Source organism: Saccopteryx leptura, chromosome 4, assembly GCF_036850995.1.
Source record: "Saccopteryx leptura isolate mSacLep1 chromosome 4, mSacLep1_pri_phased_curated, whole genome shotgun sequence".
Lineage (NCBI taxonomy): Eukaryota > Metazoa > Chordata > Mammalia > Chiroptera > Emballonuridae > Saccopteryx > Saccopteryx leptura.
The window spans coordinates 142,904,530-142,920,334 of NC_089506.1; the positions used below are offsets into that span (position 1 = coordinate 142,904,530).

Here is a 15,805-nt window from a genome sequence, read left to right on the forward strand (position 1 = left end):
AGTGATCTGCTGGGAACTTCAGTTTGGTCTCGTTTTTAGAAGGAAGCCTGTTGATGGTAGCACTGTTTTAACTGTTTTCTACTGTAGTAGACAGTTTCGATTTGAGATTGTCAAGTTAGTTTTAAATAAATGTGCAGTTTGAATGAGGTTTCCATCTGTATTCAGACTAGGTTGTTTGCTCATTGCATAGATTATTCTTCCTGATTAGGAGAGACCGTCTAACGACTAATGTACAAAGGCCTCTCGTAGGCCCCTCAGATGTTATAATGTACATCATATGTTTAGAAAACCATTTATGTGATTCCAAATTTAAAAGTACAGTGATTCCTGCAACTAGTCTTTTTTCTTGTTGTTGATTCATTTAATATATAATTTTATCTTTGATATTGTGGTATTTTAGAGAAAGGGATTGTGTATTTTCTAAGGAAATGAAATCAAGGGACTTCATATATGCCTGTATCATTTCTCAACCAAAATTTGCAAAGCAAGCTGAGGGAAATTTATTCTTAAATTCCCTGCTGCTTAAACTTTACTAGTCTTGAGAGAAAAAGAGAATAAATTTACTTTTATTTTTATTTATTATTTTTTTTAAGTGAGAGGGGAGAAGATAGACAGACTCCTGCAAGCACCCTGACCGGGATCCACTAGGCAACCCTATCAGGAGCTGATGCTCCCATCAACTGAGCTATTCGAACCAGTTGAGACACTGGCTGTGAGAGAGAAGAAGGAGAGAAGGCGGGGAGGGAGGGAGAGAGAGAGAAGCAGATGGTCACTTCTCTTGTGTGCCCTGACTAGAAATCGAACCCAGGATGTCTGCATGCTGACCAGTATTCTGTCTACTGGGCAAACTGGTCAGGACCTAAATTACTTTTAGATAGGAGAACATTATCACAGTATTTAAAATGCATACTGTTCTTGGCACCCTCCAAATAATACACAGTGGGACAAAAGTAGGTTTACAGTATGAGTACACAAAACATAGTTTATTCTTGTATGTTTATGAATTATTGTATTATTTCCTTTTTTTTTTTTTATAATTTTATTTTTTTAATGGGGTGACATCAATAAATCAGGATACATATATTCAAAGATAACAAGTCCAGGTTATCTTGTCGTTCAATTATGTTGCATACCCACCACCCAAAGTCAGATTGTCCTCTGTCACCTTCTATCTTGTTTTCTTTGTGCCCCTCCCCACCCCCTTTCCCTCTCCCATTCCCCCCTCTCCCCCAACCACCACACTCTTATCAATGTCTCTTAGTTTCACTATTATGTCCCACCTACGTATGGAATAATACAGTTCCTGTTTTTTTCTGATTTACTTATTTCGCTTCGTATCATGTTATCAAGATCCCACCATTTTGCTGTAAATGTTCCGATGTCATCATTTCTTATGGCTGAGTAGTATTCCATAGTGTATATGTGCCACATCTTCTTTATCCAGTCATCTATTGATGGGCTTTTTGGTTGTTTCCATGTCCTGGCCACTGTGAACAATGCTGCAATAAACATGGGGCTGCATGTGTCTTTACGTATCAATGTTTCTGAGTTTTTGGGATATATACCCAGTAGAGGGATTGCTGGGTCATAAGGTAGTTCTATTTTCAGTTTTTTGAGGAACCACCATACTTTTTTCCATAATGGTTGTACTACTTTACATTCCCACCAACAGTGTATGAGGGTTCCTTTTTCTCCACAGCCTCTCCAACATTTGCTATTACCTGTCTTGCTAATAACAGCTAATCGAAAAGGTGTGAGGTGGTATCTCATTGCCGTTTTGATTTGCATTTCTCTAATAGCTAAAGAAGATGAGCATCTTTTCATATATCTGTTGGCCATTTGTATTTCTTCCTGGGAGAAGTGTCTATTCATATCCTCTTCCCATTTTTTTATTGGATTGTTTGTTTGTTTGTTGTTGAGTTTTATGAGTTCTTTGTATATTTTGGATATTAGGCCCTTATCTGAGCTGTTGTTTGAAAATATCATTTCCCATTTAGTTGGCTTTCTGTTTATTTTGTTATCAGTTTCTCTTGCTGAGCAAAAACTTCTTAGTCTGATGTAGTCCCATTCATTAATTTTTGCCTTCACTTCTCTTGCCTGTGGAGTCAAATTCATAAAATGCTCTTTAAAACCCAGGTCCATGAGTTGAGTACCTATGTCTTCTTCTATGTACTTAATTGTTTCAGGTCTTATGTTTAGATCTTTGATCCATTTTGAGTTAATTTTTGTACAGGGGGACAGACTGTAGTCCAGTTTCATTCTTTTGCATGTGGCTTTCCAGTTTTCCCAGCACCATTTATTGAAGAGGCTTTCTTTTCTCCATTGTGTGTTGTTGGCCCCTTTATCAAAAATTATTTGACTATATATATGTGGTTTTATTTCTGGACTTTCTATTCTGTTCCATTGGTCTGATTGTCTATTTTTCTGCCAATACCATGCTGTTTTGATTGTCGTGGCCCTATAATATAGTTTGAAGTCAGGTATTGTAATGCCCCCAGCTTCATTCTTTTTCTTTAGGATTGCTTTGGCTATTCGGGGTTTTTTATAGTTCCATATAAATCTGATGATTTTTTGCTCTATTTCTTTAAAAAACATCATTGGAAGTTTGATGGGAATTGCATTAAATTTGTATATTGCTTTGGGTAATATAGCCATCTTGATTATATTTATTCTTCCTAGCCAAGAACAAGGTATATTCTTCCATCTCATTATATCTTTTTCGATTTCCCTTAACAGTGGTTTATAGTTTTCATTATATAAGTCCTTTACATTCTTTGTTATATTTATTCCTAAGTATTTTATTTTTTTTGTTGCAATCATGAAGGGGATTATTCTTTTGAGTTCCTTCTCAGTTGTTTCATTGTTGGCATATAGAAAGGCTATTGACTTCTGTATGTTAATTTTGTATCCTGCGACCTTACTGTATTGGCTTATTGTCTCTAGTAGTCTTTTTGTGGATTCTTTGGGGTTTTCGATGTATAGGATCATATCATCTGCAAAAAGTGATACCTTTACTTCTTCTTTTCCGATATGGATGCCTTTTATTTCTTTGTCTTGTCTGATTGCTCTGGCTAGAACCTCCAGTACCACATTAAATAAGAGTGGAGAGAGTGGACAACCCTGTCCTGTTCCTGATTTAAGGGGGAAAGCCTTCAGTTTGGTGCCATTTAATATGATGTTAGCTGATGGTTTATCATATATGACCTTTATCATGTTGAGATATTTTCCTTCGATACCCATTTTGTTGAGAGTCTTAAACATAAAATTCTGTTGTATTTTATCGAAAGCCTTTTCTGCGTCTATTGATAAGATCATGTGGTTTTTGTTCTTTGTTTTGTTGATATGGTGTATTACGTTAACCATTTTACGTAATGATATGGTGTATTACGTTGAACCATCCTTGAGATTCTGGGATGAATCCCACTTGATCATGATGTATTATTTTTTTAATATGTTGTTGTATTCGATTTGCTAGTATTTTGTTTAGTATTTTAGCATCTGTATTCATTAGAGATATTGGTCTGTAGTTTTCTTTTTTTGTGCCATCCTTGCCTGGTTTTGGTATGAGGGTTATGTTGGCCTCATAAAATGCGTTTGGAAGTATTGCTTCTTCTTCAATTTTTTGGAAGACTTTGAGTAGAATAGGAACCAAGTCTTCTTTGAATGTTTGATAAAATTCGCTTGTATAGTCGTCAGGGCCTGGACTTTTATTTTTGGGGAGGTTTTTAATGGTTTTTTCTATTTCTTTTCTACTGATAGGTCTGTTTAGGCTTTCTGCTTCTTCTTGACTCAGTCTAGGAAGGTTGTATTTTTCTAGGAATTTATCCATTTCTTCTAGGTTGTTGAATTTAGTGGCATAAAGTTTTTCATAGTATTCTACAATAATTCTTTGTTTATCTATGGTGTCCGTGGTGATTTCTCCTCTTTCATTTTGGATTTTGTTTATATGAGTTCTTTCTCTTTTTTCCTTGGTAAGTTTTGCCAAGGGTTTGTCAATTTTGTTGATCTTTTCAAAGAACCAGCTCCTTGTTCTATTAATTTTTTCTATAGTTTTTCTGTTCTCTAATTCATTTATTTCTGCTCTGATTTTTATTATCTCCTTTCTTCGGCTGGTTTTGGGTTGTCTTTGTTCTTCTTTTTCTAGTTCCTTAAGGTGGGAAGTTAAGTGGTTCACTTGGGCTCTCTCTTGTTTGTTCATATATGCCTGAAGTAATATGAACTTCCCTCTTATCACTGCTTTTGCTGCATCCCATAGATTCTGATATGTCGTATTGTCATTTTCACTAGTCTGTATATATCTTTTGATCTCTGCACTTATTTCTTCTTTGACCCATTCATTTTTGAAAAGTATGTTGTTTAGTTTCCACATTTTTGTGGGATTTTTTTCCTCTTTTTTGCAGTTGAATTCTCGTTTCAAGGCTTTATGATCAGAAAATATGCTTGGTACAACTTCAGTTTTTCTGAATTTGCTGATGTTTTTTTTGTGGCCCAACATATGGTCAATTCTTGAGAATGATCCATGTACACTGGAGAAAAATGTATACTCAGTCACTTTGGGATGAAATGTCCTGTAGATGTCTGTCATATCCAGGTGCTCTAGTGTTTTGTTTAAGGCCACTATGTCTTTGTTGATTCTCTGTTTGGATGACCGATCTAGAGCCGTCAGCGGTGTATTGAGGTCTCCAAGTATGATTGTGTTTTTGTCAGTTTTTGTTTTAAGATCAATAAGTAGCTGTCTAATATATTTTGGTGCTCCTTTTTTTGGTGCATATATATTAAGAATTGTTATGTCTTCTTGATTCAGTGTCCCCTTAGCCATTATGAAATGGCCATTTTTGTCTCTGAGTACTTTTCCTGTCTTGTAGTCAGCATTATCTGATATGAGTATTGCTACACCTGCTTTTTTTTGGATGTTATTTGCTTGGAGTATTATTTTCCAGCCTTTCACTTTGAATTTGTTTTTATCCTTGTTACTTAGATGAGTTTCCTGTAGGCAGCATACAGTTGGATTTTCTTTTTTAATCCATTGTGCTACTCTGTGCCTTTTTATTGGTGAGTTTAATCCGTTTACATTTAGTGTAATTATTGATACTTGTGAGTTCCCTATTGCCATTTTATATCTTGCTTTCTGTTAGTTTTATGTCTTGTTTGATCCTTCTCTTTCGTTTTTCTATCTTTTGTTTTTATTTGGTTGTATTCCATACATCTTTCCTCTGTTGCTATCTTTTTTATCTCCTGTGCTTTTGTGGTGGTTTTTTCAATGGTGGTTACCTTCGAGTAATGAAAAGGGTCCCTACCCTGTTCATTGTAGCGAACTATTTTGTGAGTACTTTTGCACTCCATCGTCCTTTGCTACTGTTAATCTCCATCTTCTCCCCCCCCCTTTCTTTTTGTTGTTGTCACAGTTTAAATTTGGTTTTATTGTGTTTTTCTTGGAGCTTTTACTTGTGGCTCTGTTTTTTTTTGTTCTTTGTATCTGATTGGAGAACCCCCTTTAGTAATTCCTGGAGTGGGGGTTTTCTGATGATAAATTCCCTCATCTTTTCTGTATCTGTGAATGTTTTTATTTCTCCTTCATATTTGAAGGATAGCTTTGATGGGTATAGTATTCGTGGCTGAAAGTTCCTCTCTTTCAGGACTTTAAATATTAGGGTCCACTCTCTTCTAGCTTGTAGAGTTTCTGCTGAGAAATCTGATGATAATCTAATGGGCCTTCCTTTATATGTTGTATTCTTCTTTTCCCTGGCTGCCTTGAGAATTTTTTCTTTGCTGTTGGTTTGTGTCAATTTCCTTATGATATGCCTTGGAGTAGGTTTGTTGGGGTTAAGAAAACTCGGAGTTCTGTTTGCTTCTTGAACTTGAGGCTTTAGTTCTTTCCACAGGCTTGGGAAGTTCTCATCTATTATTTGTTTGAGTATGTTCTCCATTCCATTTTCTCTCTCTTCTCCCTCTGATATACCTATTATTCTTATGTTATTCTTTTTGATGGAGTCAGATAATTCTTGTAGGGCTATCTCATTTTTTTAAATTTTTGAGTCTTTTTCTTCTTCTCTCTGTTGTGCCTCAAGTTGCTTGTCTTCTATTTCACTAATCCTCTCTTCTATCTGACCTGTTCTATTAGCTAAGCTTGTTACTTTGTTTTTCAGCTCGTGAATTGAGTTTTTCATCTCTGTTTGATTTGTTTTTATAGTTTCAATTTCCTTGGACATATATTCTTTGTGTTCATTGAGGCTCCCTAAATTGCCTTTCTGTGTTTTCTTGTATATCTCGGAAGATTTTTAGGATTTCTATCTTGAATTCTCTGTCATTTAGCTCCAAGGTTTCCAATATATTAAATTTTTTCTCCATAGATTTTTCCTCATCTAGCTGTGTTACCTCTCTTTCTTTTGTATCCATGATATTCGATTTTCTCTTTCTTAATGGCATCTGAGGGTGGTTTTGTTGATAGTATTAATGAGATTTAATAAAGAATAAAAAGTGAAAAAAAAAATAAAAAAAATAAAAAATCGAAGTTTTTTTTTAAAAAAAAATTAATAATGAAATAAAGAAAAATAAAATAAAATAAAAATTTTTAAAAAAGGAAATTATTTCCCCCCTCCTTGTTTCCTCTCCTCTCCTCTCCCCTCTTTCTTGAGAAAATCTTGTGGTGAACTGTGAATTATAACAATCAATGCCTGTGATGTAGGGCCTGAATTGGGGAAAAGTAATAAAGCGGCAAAAAAAAAAAAAAAAAAAAAAAAAAAAAAGAAAAGAAAAAAAAAGAGCGTATGGACCCACAAAAAGCAAATAAGTAAAAAATTTGGGTCAAGAATAAAATGATTTGCTTTTAGGTCTTGGTTGTCTAAGAGTTATGATGAGAGGAATAAGAGGAAAACGGAAAAATGGGGGGACAAATTAAAAAATTACTATTGTATTTATTGGAACAAGAACTAGATAAAATGGAGAGCCTGGGATGGGAGCACTGCTAGTGAGTTAAAAAGGTGAAGTAAAAACCCCCCAAAATGCCACAAAAATAAGTTTGAGTCCCAGATAAGATAATTTGTTTGTTATTGAGGTTTGAATGAGAGTAGATGTAAAGGAGAAAGGAAGAAACTAATATAGAGGGAGAAAAGAAAGAGAGAGAGAGAAAAAAAGAGGGAACCACTAAAAGAAGAAAAAAGAAAGGAGAGAGAGAGAGAGAGAGAGTTAAGGGTTTTGGAGTGCAACCCTCATAGAGAGAAAGGAAGAGAAGAGAAAAGATAATGGGAGATGTAACACTTATGGGTAGTGTAGTTCAAGGAGAGGAGAGAGTAAGACCCGCAGAGAGTTAATCGGCCAAATTGGAGGAGGAAAAAAAGTATCAAGAATGAAGATAAGAGAAACAAACGAACAACTATAATAAAATGGGATAGGTTATAAAGTCTGCAGATTATTCTTGATTTTGAGAGGTTATCTTCTTGCTTTTTCTTTTCTCTCCCTCTTCCTGGTCGGTGACTCTGTACCCCGGGTTCTGTCCCTTTGGCACGCTCAGGTAGAGGTTTGCAGTTGATAAGTCTCTATGGCAATGTCATGTATTGTGCTTTAGTCTCGTTGGCAGTCAAGGCTCATTAGCATTTATAGGCTCCGACAGTGAGATAGTCCGTGTTCCTGGAGCCTTTCTCCTAGTCTTTCCTTCCTCAATTAGTAGCCTGATAATCCAGCTATGGGGTTGCTGCTGCCTCTGCCTGGATAGTAAGAGGCTCTAAGAGCTGGCAACTCCCCACTCTATTCCCACTCAGCACAGGGCTCTGGGTAAGGCTCAGTCAGTCAGAGCTGCTAGCATAATCAGGCGGGCTTTCAGCCCACTCAAAGACCTCTGGCTCTGTCTGCCACTCTGTCCGGTAACACAGGCGGGCACCCACTTCCGGGGCGCTTGGAGGAAACTCTCACTCACTGGCTGCGCGCGCAGACCAGGATATCCGGCCAGCAGTCTCACGCTCTGAGTGAAACCCCCAACCGCAGGGAAAAGTTGCAGCGTTGGAATTGAGTCTCGCTCCGTCCCCTTGCGCGGCTCCTGCAAGGCGCTGGGGCGGCCCGAGATTCCGCTTTGGCCCACACAAAGGCCCCTGACTCTGCCCCTCTATGCGATAACACGGGCGCGCACTGCCGAGGCACTCGGAGGAATCTCTCATTCACTATCTGCGTGCGCAAACCAGGATATGAGGCCGGCCGCGTTACCCTCTGAGTGAAACCCCCTCCAGCACGGAAAATCTCCACCGTTGGAATTAGTTCTCACTCCCTCCCATGCGTGGCTTTCCCAGGGCGCTGGGGCTGCCCAGAGACTCTGCCCTTGGCCCAAAGAAAGGCCTCTGACCCTGCCTCTCCGTGGGGCAACACGGGCACCCACTCTCGGGGCCTAGGAAGAAATCTCTCGCCCAGTAGCTGCGCGCACTGACCAGGAGACCGGGTAAAATGGCCGCCCCGCTTTTCTTTCTTTGTTTGGGTTTGACGCGAGTGTTAGCTTGTATTGCCTGGGTTGCCACAGGATCAGTTTTTCCTCGGCTTGGATCTCCGCGCCACAGCCTGGTTCAGCCGTTTGTGCCGCGGCCTGGATCTATTCACCCCCTTTGCCCGCCTCAGTTTCTATATTCACAGTTATCAGAGAAAGCCGCCCTGTTTAGGTTAGTGAGGAAGGCGGAGCATTTCCTATTCCCTATTTCCTTCGGGGTTTGGTTATATATTTAGCCAATTTTTCACTCGACCATACCTTTGGGTGTATTGCGAAGCATCTGGGGGCTCCAAGTATAGGTTTTTCTGTTTCTGGTTGAAGATCTTGTTGAGTTTTGGGGGAGATTTATCGGTATTGCTTCCTACCCCGCCATTACTCTGACGTCATCATCCTATTGTATTATTTTCCATATGAACAACTGTAATCCTACTTTTGCCCCACCCTGTATATCCATTTTGGGGAAAGAGTGGGCCTATTTGAAGGTTTCCTTCATGAGTTGCCAGGAGAAATGGAAGAATTTCAAGTTTATAAATACTGTGCTGCCTCCAGCCCCAGTTAATATGTGTGATCTGTAATGCTTAAAAGGTTTGGGAAAAGAAATGTCCTCTTAAAAACAATGCTTAGCAGCAATAAGAGTGGAAAATAGGAAGATAATTGTGGCTTAGGTGATTTTTCAAATTAATCATTCATTATACAACAGTCATAAAATTTATGATTTTCATTGATTAAGTTGTATTAATCAGTCCTGTAGTCTTTTTTGTTATATATGGTATATAATTTATATGTTGATATTAGTACATTTAATAATACCAAGCCAACTTTCTGAGATAGGTACTGTTATTATATGTCTCTTGTAGATGAGGAAACTAAGGTTCAGAAATTAAGTAATTGGCCCATGTCTGTACAGGGAGCCAGGCAGAGTTAGAATTCAAACACAAGCAGTGGCTCCAGAGTTTTTACCTGACCCCATTCTACTATAGACTAGAATAGTACTTACTCATTTTCATATTTTTCTTTGAAGGAGTTTAGAACAAATAGTTAATTTTTTCTGAAGTTGAGTTAGAGATTATTTCCCCTGTTTTACAAGTCAGGTACAAAATGTTGTGACTTGACTATAGTTATGGAGATGGTTTCTGGTAAATCCTCGTCTCACTCGTTGGCTTAGTTTCTTTTGAAGGAGTTTAGGGGGTGTCACTATAGCCATTTTCCTTGAGCTCTGTCAGCCTAGATTGTTTTCATATCCTTTTAGACAAAGATAGTAGCTGTCAAAGATTAGAACTTTCTTATTTTTGGACATTAAAGAAAATAATCTTTTTTGCATTGGCAAAGAGGTCAAACTTGTCGTCTAAAGTCTTTTCTAGTATTTTGTTTTATAATTTCATGTCTTCTTTTCTTCAAGAAATACTTTTAAAATTAATATTACTAAAATAATTACCAGGTTCAGTCTGTGAGTTATAATTGCCACAAATATAAGCAGAGTAAAAAATTTAAGTGATTTAGCTCATAAATATTTGGTAATCTGATGTTACACTCAGAGTATCTTCATGTCCCTGATATGACACTTCAGTTACTGTGTTCCTTACAAGTATTCTAGATTCCAGTTGCGTTTCTTGTTGCTCTTGTTTACTTATTTGAGAACAATCACTAGCAAAACTACCATTAAAGAAATATAATAAAGTTTTGATTGTACTGTATAGACTTAGAGAAATAGTGTGCATGATTAAATAAATGTTTTCATTTCCTTGTATTGATGCTACTGTAGCTATTAGAACAGTGAGAAAGTATAGCATTTTTATTAAATTGAATTTTTATTCAAATATTCACTAGGGAAGTGACTCTTTAGGGAGTGTTATATCTATGGTATGGCGGTTATGTTTTGAGAGGCATATTATGCTTTATCTTTTATATAAAATGCATTAAATTACAGATTTCACAAAGGGTAAGCAGCTTGTTTCTGGCTGCTGAAGTTAAATATATAATTCTCTTTGTGATTTTGACATTAAAAGGGAACTCTGATTCTCCTGATGGGTGAATTACTATATGTTTATCAAAAAGGTCACAGGTTAAGAATAGATTGAGAAACATGGTTTGAAAGTAGACCCAAGGAATGATTCTCAATTGATATAGAGTTTCCTTAGGTTCTGTAAATTCATGAAGTATTTGAATCAAATCATATCACATTGGATATGTGATTTACTTGTAGAGCAGTTTTAACCATATGTGATTAAAATAAAATTATTTTTATCTAGTTTGATACTGATTGTTTTGATTTCCAATTTTTTAAATGGATAAAAATTGCCTATTGTATCAGCTTGATTGAATTGCTTTTTATGCTTCAGTAATAACTTTAAAATAACCTGTGCAGAAACTTTAAAGTACTTTTGTTACTATAATTTAGCTTGGTAATTTAAAGTAAACAATAAAGATAATTCAAGAAATTCTGAATTTTTAGACCATTCAATTTATTTTATTTTTTTAAATTTTTATTTGTGTGTGTGTGTGTGTGTGTGTGTGAGAGAGAGAGAGGGGGGGGGTAGACAGGGACAGACAGGAAGGGAGATGAGAAGCATCAATTCTTTGTTGCAGCTCCTTGGTTGTTCATTGATTGTTTTCTCATAAGTGCCTTGATGCGGGGTGGGGGGAGGCTACAGCAGAGAGAGTGACCCCTTGTTCAAGCCATCAACCTTGTGCTTCATGCCTGCGATCTTTGGGCTCAAGCTAGTGACCCTGTGCTGGTGAGCCCACACTCAAGCCAGTGACCTCAGAGTTTCAAAGCTGGGTCTTCTGCATCCCAGTCTGATGCTCTATCCACTGCACCACCACCTGGTCAGGCTCAGTTGTTTTTCTAGACCAGCCTGACACTTGTAACAGTGAAATGTTTTAATACTTTTTGAGGATCTATTGTTGGACTGTTTCAGTTTATACTCATAATCAAGAATTGACTTGTTTTTGTATTTAAAGCTTATGAGCTTTTGGCATGAAGGGAATCGGTAATATTCAGGAAACAAAGTTTTTTTAAATGTCTCTGTCTCGAATGTAATACCCATTTTAATGTCAAAATCTTACAGAAAGTACACAGATGTAAAAACAAAATCACAAATAATATCTTTTATATATCAGTAAAGGTATCCGTTAGGTACTTATTATAAATTAATAATTGTGTATTGCCTTACATACCTCTGTGTATGTGGTCTCATCAGGTGAGTTCACAAAGTGAAGGTAACTAAATATCTTTTAATTTTGATATTTTGCACAACAGCAATTTAAGAACTACCAAGTACACAAAAATAGGAACTTCACTTAAAATTGTCCTTGATTTAAACTTTGTTTGATGTTTAAATCTGCTCTGTGGTATAGTTTCACTGCTTTAGGCAATAAAGAATTACCAGTTTTATATACTCAGGAAGTTCCATATGTTTTCACAACTGAGTAAATGTCTGTCCTGGAATTCAAAATTTTGTATGGATCATCTATTGTTTAATTTTAGCTCTTTAAGGAACTTTTAATGATTATCAATCTAAACTTTCTTTTAGATTAATGAAACACTCTTCGAAGTTATATTTACTTGTTAGTAATCCCAGGAAATGGCTGAAATGAGACTAGAATTTTAGAGAAAGGCAATGTTGATTGTTCTTTCCCTTCTAATACTGTTTACAATTATGTTTTTCCTATTCAATTATAATGAAGTTTCATGATTGCATTTTTCATTATTATAGTTTTATGTATAGATTTCTAGATAAATGGGTTGATTTTTAGAAGAAAGCTAAAAATAATTATGTGGAGAACGGCTAAAGCTTTTTTTAAAAATAAACTAAGGAGTCAAGAATAATACTTAGTTTTTATTATAGCAAGCTTACAGAAATAGTCAGTAGTTTGGTAGTTTTGACTGACATATTATTGCTAGTTATTATAATAATATTAATGTTTATTATTTTTCTTGGAATGTTTCAAATTAGACTCCCAAGTATCAGAGGATAAGTTTGGATGACTAACATATTTAGGAGTGTGAGAATATTTCGTAAAAATTACTTTATAGATTCGTTACCATGACCATATGAAAATTCCAGTCTGTTTCTATGTGTGCTTCTCTTTATCTCAATCCATGAGGCTTTTATAGGCATAGATTGGTAGCATGAATGATGCTAGAGTTACTGCCAGTCATTTAAGCCTATTGTCTGGTAATATGGTTTGAAATAAATAATATCTTTATCATTTTAACTTTCCTGCTCTCAGTTAAAATGACAAAGATGCTATTTATTTCTCACATGTTCATTAAATAAATTTGAGGAGTTGAGTTTAAATGAGTGATTATAGAGTAGATAATCATAAGATCAAAGGGAATAATGAGCTTCCTGATGAAATAGGAAATTAGAACAGTAGCCATTAGCTACTGTTTTCCTATCCTAGGGCAAAACACTAAAATGGAATAAAGTTTTATTGTCCCACAGGCAGCATGTGCCTTGTTCCTTAGTAGGTAGAGAAGCAGTAAATCATTTGTTTCCATTTTTCCATCTTACTCTGGTTTTTCTAAGTAAGGAATGGATTGTACATAATAAGTGATTGTGTCTTGAACAAATAGACATAATCCTGGCAGTAGAGAGATGGGCACAAGTGGAGGAGGTTCATAGGTGAGATGATAAGGCCTGAGCTTATAGAACAAATTAAAAACTTAATAAATGAATATTTTGAGAGTCTGCAAAGAACAATTGAGTTAAAATTGGAGTAACTGTTCAGAATAAAATGTAAATGTTCAGGTTACATGTGTGTATTTAAAACCTCTAGTAGTATGTTTTCCAACTACCGTAAGTATTTTTATGATTGGTATTTTTATTCTAATCTCTTAATTTTCCCCCTTAGGTGGTATCATGGAAAACTTGATAGAACTATGGCAGAAGAACGCCTCAGACAGGCAGGGAAGTCTGGCAGTTACCTTATAAGAGAGAGTGATCGGAGGCCAGGGTCCTTTGTACTTTCATTTCTTAGCCAGACAAATGTTGTCAACCATTTTAGGTAAGTCTTTATTCTTACCATAAGGCTGTATAATGTAGCTATTTTGCTTTAGTATTCATAAAAATATCTGCTTTAATAAAGGTGAATGACTCTGACATTTAAATAATGGAAAGCATGATCTGTTTTCAATGAAATGATTTAATCAGTGATTGAGAGTAGATGTTGAATGTTTACATTTTTGTTTAAAAAGATTACTATTATTGGGTATTACTGTGCTAATCCAAATATAATTACCACTTTTAAAGTATAAATTCTTTAAATTACAAGGAAACTAAGTGGTAAAGTGGAAATAACAGAGTAGTAACAGATAATATAGGAAACAGTTTTTAAGAGTAAAGGTATGTGCTTTTAATTTATTTTAGCTATACTTTTCTTAAACTCTTTGTAAATGTTCATTTCAATTAAATGAACATGTAGATTTTCAAGTACAGATATCGTCTGTGTGTATAAATATATTCACATATTTTATTTGATTTCAGTTTTATAGGCAAGATTGAAAAAAATCACCCAGTGCTTATAAGTTAACTGATAAAATGTTTATATACTCTTGATGTTTACATTTTAAAATAAGCTCTAAGAGTACTATTATACCACATGTAGAATGGAAATTATTATAATCTGTAAATATTTCAAGAGATCTATAAGCTGCTTTTAGCCAGAGAAAACTTATTAAAATTGCTATTCAGCCTTTGTATGGAAAGTGAGAAGTAACTGAGGATGAAGTCACAAATATTTTAATGAATTATGTAATAGAGGTTTATAAGTGTTATATGTACCCTGTATTTCATTTTAAATGCATACATACATATTTGTAGAAGAAATAACGTCAAGTAATTTAGCACATGGTGATGACATTAATAAGTGGTATGTTAATACAGGGGTGCCCATAAAAGAGTATATAAATAATAGATTTATAATTTCTTTATGGAACTTGGTCTTCAAAATTGTCTCTAAATATTTTTGTTATACTCTGTTTTTTCCTGTACAAATAGGATTATTGCTATGTGTGGAGATTACTACATTGGTGGAAGACGTTTTTCTTCTTTGTCAGACCTAATAGGTTATTACAGTCATGTTTCCTGTTTGCTTAAAGGAGAAAAATTGCTTTATCCAGTTGCACCACCCGAGGCAAGTAAAACTTGAATAAAATATTTTTCAAAACTTTTATTATTTTACTCTAGTAATTGGTTTAGCTCTTGTTCAGTTTCATGTGATGTTTATTTAATATAATTCAAGAGTGTCTGTTGTATTAAATTTTAATTCTGGTTGTATCAGAACAAAACTCATAAATAACTTCTTTAAAAAAGAAAAAGTTGTTTAAGTTACTTGATTTTTTTATAATACTATATGGTGATAGCCTAACAAATATTTGTGAATGAATGACGAGTAATAAGTGATTTCATGGTGCTAATGCTGAAGTTGCTGCAAGATTCTGACCTTCTATATTATCAGAGAAAGGTTAATTTATATGTTCATAGAGTTTATTTTAATATTAATGATTGTTCATATTACTGGATAAAGCATACTGGTTGTACCATTAATTTTTATAAAAACAACAAAAATAAACATTTAGGCTTTGAGTATTTGGAGCCTCAGAAAAAAACAGTTTGAATGATACTGTTTAGGTTTTATTGGGTCTCACCTAGTGTGGACATACTTGATTTAGCTTTGACATAAAGTTTATATATCTTCTGTAAATCACTTTTTATGGTTTTTAGCCAGTAGAAGATAGAAGGCGTGTTCGAGCCATCCTGCCTTATACGAAAGTACCAGACACCGATGAAATAAGGTATTTATAGCATGTTCTCATTTACTGACATTTGAAATAGGCAATTGAAAGACTTGGGTAATTTATTGCTCTTGGACCAGTAAGGTTTTGGAATTTGTGGAAATATGCAGCAAGGTAAAAAGTGCCTTAATATTGAGTCTAATATGCTTGTACTCCTAATTAGCTCTATTGGTTCAGATGGTCGATTTGGATCAGAGTGGCCACAGTGAAGGTGACAGGCGAAATAACATAGCTTCTATTAGACTATTTCTAACATAGTAAGGAGAATTCTGTTATATTCTATACTTTTAATTTTTATTACATGACATTTATGCCTGAACTGTAAATGCTTCTCAAATGATTAAGCTTCTGTTTAACATTATGGGTGAATAAATTTAAATATTACTAATGGTATAGAACTATAGACCATAGTAATTTTTTTGCTTTTATTTCTATATAATTTGATTTATATAACTTTACAGTTACATTATTGGTGTCTCTATAAGCTATTTAACTTTTAATAGAATTTTTTTTTTTTTTTTTACTGGTAAAATTTAAAG

General features: G+C 35.0%; 1 protein-coding gene across 1 annotated transcript in view; it reads left to right on the top strand.

The window, feature by feature from the left end:
* RASA1 (RAS p21 protein activator 1) overlaps window positions 1–15,805 on the top strand; it is a 122,503-nt gene that overhangs the window by 50,836 nt on the left and 55,862 nt on the right. The window contains exons 2-4 of the mRNA XM_066381795.1: window positions 13,325–13,477; window positions 14,470–14,609; window positions 15,200–15,266. Coding sequence (XP_066237892.1) covers window positions 13,325–13,477; window positions 14,470–14,609; window positions 15,200–15,266 — 360 coding nt within the window. The remainder of the gene's footprint in view (window positions 1–13,324; window positions 13,478–14,469; window positions 14,610–15,199; window positions 15,267–15,805) is intronic.